At 45.6% G+C, this 6,000-nt stretch overlaps 1 protein-coding gene across 5 annotated transcripts in view; it reads right to left on the bottom strand.

Moving 5' to 3' along the window:
* Positions 1-3,670: 3,670 nt before the first annotated feature.
* LOC139059100 (homeotic protein ultrabithorax-like) overlaps positions 3,671-6,000 on the bottom strand; it is a 488,317-nt gene continuing 485,987 nt past the window's right edge. For 3 of the 5 annotated variants that reach the window (XM_070536997.1, XM_070536998.1, XM_070536999.1), the window contains one exon: positions 3,671-4,022. In XM_070536997.1, the coding sequence (XP_070393098.1) occupies positions 3,727-4,022 (296 nt within the window). In that variant the 3' untranslated portion in view covers positions 3,671-3,726. The remainder of the gene's footprint in view (positions 4,023-6,000) is intronic. The other 2 variants (XR_011513906.1, XR_011513907.1) reach the window with 2 other exon arrangements.

Genomic DNA, 6,000 nt, shown 5'->3' with positions numbered 1-6,000 from the left:
GAAAATCTTACAGCTAGAAGTGCGACTTCTAAAAGAGTGTATGAAATGCGCCACACAATGCGAATGGCGACTAGTGCCGTGTCGATTCACTGCAACCGTAGTAAGTTACAACATGGCAAATGTAGGTGCACCAACTGCTCATAAATTATGACACGCAAAAAAAAAACGATTTGTGAGTCTGCATAAGGAACTCTAATCATAGGATATCAACACATGGCTGTGTATATGGCGACCACAAATGTATGAAAGCTGTTTGATGGCTTGTTTCCACGAAGTTCCTGTCGTTCCTTTGGTTCCAATTTGTGCGAATCGATAACGGTTAGTAACAGGAAAAGGTAACCATAATAAAGAGCTAAAATGGTGCAATAACCATTTGCTTAAACATAACTGTCATGATGTTATGATTAACGCTAGGATAGACCAAATAGCACACTTTACTAAAGCCAGTCAAACAAAAAAAGATCGTTATACAGCTGCTTGAATAAGCCATTCTGCTTATCAAAGGGGACAAGAATACAGCGAATAAAGCCTACTTCCACTTAAGGACCAGCACATTATGGAATAGAAATGATGCCTGCAAAAGTGAAAGAAAACAAAGCCCACCGCTTAGGGTAATAGAGTACGCCCATGAACACTTTCCCAGATTCGGGCATTCTCGACTTGCAGATTTGTTTACTTCTAAGTGACTTAACGTTGACAAATTCGAGAAGCAGTGTCTGAGGAGCGGTGTTTGTTGATGTGCTTCAGAGTGTCCGTGTACACAAGGTGTGTCTTTGTATAGATGACGGAACCACCGAAAAAGAACAAGTATACTACACTAGACAACACACAATGCCAGAAAAAGTACAGAGATACCTCAGAAATCAGAAAGTTCTTGAGACGCGTGCACGAAGGTGTCGCGTTTTACACGGCCACGCGAACTTTCTTTGCAAGTTCAGCAGTTAGGAATATCTACAAGGCTTGTTCCGCTTCACGACTTGAAAACTGACCATTTCTTAACGCTCAGAAAAAAAAAAAAATGATCGAACAGGGACACGATCCTGTTTTTGTTTGCAGAGCCTGACATGATGCTGCGCTTCTTAGTTGAATTTCGGGAAAAAAAAAGCAACTTCCTAATCCCACGAAGCCTGATATCACGCATTTCGCAGCTTGCCACATACGAATGAGTCTCGTCAATTTAACTTCGTTGCTTTCGGCAGGCTGATGGTAGAATAAGACTAACATAGGTTAGCATCAAGTACTTCTTGATTTCCCGCTAATGTTCTTTTCTCTTCAGTTCTAGCTGATGCAAGAGGTCTAGAACCATAAAACCTTGTTTACACGAGAGTTACTTAAATGCGCAATATCTCTCTCTAGACAATGTGTTTGTACAGCAGACATATGACCCAAGAGTCATCTCGGTCGGTATCGTTTGCGGAATACGCTTCCTTCAACAAGCAACGCACACCTTCAGTCCGCGTATATTCTCAAGCGCCACAGTCAAGCCTTACAAGCTCGCTGTGGCTATACGTATATCTAAGGAAATGTGGTTCGCACTTTCAAGCACTCAAGTGTCGTTTTATGCGGGTTAAACATTATGTAAATACGCAAGTGCACAGGCAATACGCCCTCTGTACACTTTCACAATATCTCCAACGGGCACGTATGTTCGGTATTTAGTGTAGAAGATTGTTTTACGTATATCCAGAAGGTTGCATCAACACACAATGTCGCCACCGAACTCGGTGACATCACGGCGGCAGGAGCTTGCACTGCGAGTACGTATAATGACAACGACGACGTCCACGAGGACTCGCGAGAGGAAGATGCAATCTAGAGGCTATAGGAGGCTAAGCCATTAGATTTCTCGAATCGAAAATCGCACAAGAAACGTTTATGGCCGCATTATCCTTAGCTAACATGTTTTAGTCTCTAGATCAACAGGCTTCAGTATGCTCTCTTGCGCTGGTTGATACATTTTGGTAAAGAGCATATTTTAACAGCGCGATAAACTAAACACACACACACAAAAAAAAAAACAGGAGGACAGAGAGCTGCTACGACAGCGGGGAACCAAGTGCTTTGTCCTTGCGGTTCATTGTGTTCGCTCCGTAGCGCTGTTAGAGTACGTTTTTTACCGACAAACTCAAATCCTTGCTGAGATAGTAAATAAAGCAATTAATAGTCGCTGCTTGTAACCTTTCAGTTCAGGATGTGTGCCGCTGAAGAGCAGAATTGTTGTCGACTTGTTGGTACATTCCTACTCTTCACTGGTGCAGAATTTACAAAATTACTGGCACTGTCAATGCCATCGCCTCCTATATCACTCCGTGAATGCGCTTTTCACTCGCGTGTCCTTTAACAAATAGTGGCGATAAGGTGAAAAAGAACAAAGCCTCTTTTTCATTCTACTCTCGATGCCGCTTTCAGAAATGGCGAAGACACATCAAGCTTCACAAGCAAACTTTAAGAAATTAGGAGAGAGAGATAAGAAAAAAAATTAACACTAGCATTCAGTCTTTAACAAGAAAAAAAGATAAATTCTTCCTGCAAAAACAGGCCGGGAATGAAACATCCTAAATCCTGTGATCGCGTGTCACCCTTGACACTATACAACCGAAGAGATCAAAGAGTCACAACACAGTCTCAGAGCATCCGCGAGTTGCCACACGTTGGTGTCGCCGGGCGGACGGCAGCGTTTCGCCCTTCGCTCCGCGGGGTTGGCCTCTGCTCGTTCTGTGCACGTTGCTCTGGTTGTCCACTCGTGAAGCTTCGAAACACACGCACACACACACGCAGCCATGCAGGTGCACGTCGACAAACACATCATGTGAAACTAAGTTATAGGGTGAAGAAAAAACAAAAATTAAGAATAAAAAAAAGGGGGGGGGGGGAGCGGGGGTGGTTCTTGGCGTGGTTGCACAAATGTTCCACATTGGTGAATGTTCCGCAACTACACAACGTTGCGGAAGAGTCCGTGAAAGTCTTGCGAGGGAAGGGGATGGTCGCTTCCGAAGTTGAGAAGCGGCACTCGTCCTCCGAGGATGCCAGCAGCGTGACGTCACGGTCCACACCGATGCCAACGTACTGGCGTTTGGACGCATCAAATGTAACGCGCACCACCGTTCAAAGAAAAAAAAGAAAAAAAGAATAACCGCGCACGAGAAAGAAAAGAAATGAACAACACCATCTAAACCTTCTCGCTGCGGCAACGACACTTTCAGCGCTACTTAGTTTCTTTTTTTTTTCTTTTTTAGCTGTCTCTCACAGCTCTCCCAGAGAAGGGACGTGCGCCGGCCGATGAATGCGCCGTTAAATTACGGACGACAACTCGCGAAAAATAGAGCCCGCGCTATATCGCCGCATTTTAGAGAGAGCGTCGACAAATACCCGTGCAGGCGCGGTGGCCAGCAGGCACGGGCACGCACTCACACAAGTGCCCATGCCGCGCGACATGTGTGTGCGCATTGCCGGCCTGGCGGCGCTTTGCGTGCACACGCGAGCCTGTGTAATACAGTAATACGTATATGGAGAACCAGTGGATGTGGGGTGGGGGAAGCGATCGCAGCCAAGGGGCCCTTCGCGAGGAGCGCGTTCGCCCAGCTGCCGCCGCCGCGGTGGGAGTGTAGTGGAGTAGTAGTAGTAGTAGTAGTAGTACGGGGCCGCCTGTCTACAAAGGGGTTGTGTCTCGTTCCTCCCTCCAGGAATATAGCGGCCCGGAGAGACCGTGGCGAGACCGGTCGGATCTTACGTTTTGCCGGCGTCGCCCGAAGCCTGCGCAGCCGCCGCCTGCTGCGCCTTGGCTGCCTGGGCCTGGCGTTCCTGCTCGTTGAGCTCCTTGATGGCCTGGATCTCCTTCTTGAGCTTCATGCGGCGGTTCTGGAACCAGATCTTGATCTGGCGCTCGGTGAGGCAAAGCGCGTGCGCCATCTCAATCCTCCGCCGCCGTGTCAGGTAGTGGTTGGTGTGGAACTCTTTTTCCAGCTCCAAGGTCTGGTAGCGGGTGTAGGTCTGGCGGCCTCGGCGACGCAACCCACTGGCACCTGCGACGAGGCGAAAGGAAGAGAAGAGAAAAGACGAGGCTCTTCAGACCGGGCTACCGATACGTCAGTCATTTCGGCACGCACATACACAAACATACGGAGTTCCGGTGAGCAGCGCCTCTGAGTGCCCTTACATTGATCCTGTGGTCAACTTGCGCGTCATTAATACTGCAAGGACGCTGAATAATGCACTGAGGCAAACCTACCAGATCATACAGGAAGGCTGATCAGACTAAGCACCTCCAGCATTCCGCTGGCTAATTACGTTTACTAAGTAACCTAGGAGCCCTCGCGTTAAAACTGAAGAAAAAATAAAGAAGAAGAAGAACATAAGCGTACAGAATTCACCTTTTATTTTATTGTCTATTCAGATATACTTTATCTGGGATGAAGTACCGAAAGGCAGATTCAACAGCCTCAAGAAGGCCACCCAACCCGTTCACTTGAATCAACAAAGGATTCAGCAGATGCTAGTTAAAGCGCAGTGAGAAAACCCCCTAAAATCAAAATATGAAGAAAAAAAGAACACGCACAAACAAACCAACAACAAAACACGGAAGTAGAGTTGTGTACTCTCCATTATAGAAATTTGAAGCTTTTACGTCTCAAGCTCACAATATGGCTGCAATTGATGGCGTAGTGAGGGCCTGTGAAATAACGTTGGCTGATTGGATGTATTTAGCCTGTATCTAAATATTGCTGACCAATACTGATTATCTTACAATTTGGATTATCTGGGATCTTACACTTGACAAAGGATTGCGTCGAAGCATAATTTTCAATCGTTAAGTGAATGATTGGAAGATCATTGTGCATAGGACAGACAATTGTGAACACAGAATATTGAAATATACAAATGTAATTACTGTAGCGGAGGAGTTATTTGCACCTCCTTGTTAAAACAAGTGCAACTGCCAACACAGAAAACTTCGACTAGATGAGATCGCGATGGGATACAATAAGAATCACTGGATTCAGACGAATATTGTCGATTGGGGAGGCTCACGACTTTTTTTCGCTGCGAAGATAAGAATAGCCCCCTATACCTCGATGGGGTAACGGATGCTGCCCTAGAGGCTCTTGATTTTCGAAACACAACATGTTTGCTAAAAGCAGGCGAACCGAGGGGTCCAACTAGCGTTGGCCACAAATGTATGATGCTAAAAGAGAACGAAGTGAAAGAAAGCACAGGGAAAAACTTTTACTAGGCATTTCCAGTCACATCTGGAAAATAGAAAACACCAACCTCACTGAAGATACCAAAAACTGTTCCTGTGCGAAAGCCTCGAATATGTTCCATGATGGTTCTCAAATCATTTCGGGCAATAAGCCTCACAAACTGCATTTGAGAAATGGAAAATGTCATTAATGAATGTAGGCAGTGATAACGTGAAGCACACCCTAGCCTCAAAACTTATCCTCGTTTCGTGGAGGCTTATATCAGTAGTTCCATCTCATCATAGATTTGGTGAACATTGTAGGGGCTCGAAAGAGCAAAGGGATATTGTAAATTAGCTACTTGTGTAGACAAAAAGCGTGCATATGGCATAGTCATATTCACGTTCTCGAAAGGCTCATAACTGTTCTCTCAAAGAAAGACAGGAAGGTATTGCACAAACGAAGAATGGGAGAAATTCCGAACACACACTGTCAAGGGAGCACCGTAATGAAGCGTCCTCAGCCTTACATTCTTTAATGCAACAATGTCATTGTTATCTTTGTGTCTTCCACCAGATATCTAGTAATGAATATACGAAGGCGATATTTGCGCCTAAACATCGACATCCTCGATTGAAGCTAGTCAACAGTCACTACAGGCTGTATTAACTGCAGGGGAGCAGTTTTCATCTTTACTGTCAAGTAAGTCTCTCCGGAAGGAAGTCAGTGGCACCGTAATTTACTATGCAGCGTTGCAAACATTTCGAGATATGCATCAGCGAGTATTCTTTAGAAATTGTCAAAAGTCATTGCTACCTCG

Source organism: Dermacentor albipictus, chromosome 4 (assembly GCF_038994185.2).
Source record: "Dermacentor albipictus isolate Rhodes 1998 colony chromosome 4, USDA_Dalb.pri_finalv2, whole genome shotgun sequence".
Taxonomy (NCBI): domain Eukaryota; kingdom Metazoa; phylum Arthropoda; class Arachnida; order Ixodida; family Ixodidae; genus Dermacentor; species Dermacentor albipictus.
Note: the sequence above shows the minus strand (reverse complement) of the source record. Positions and strands in the feature narration are given on the sequence as shown.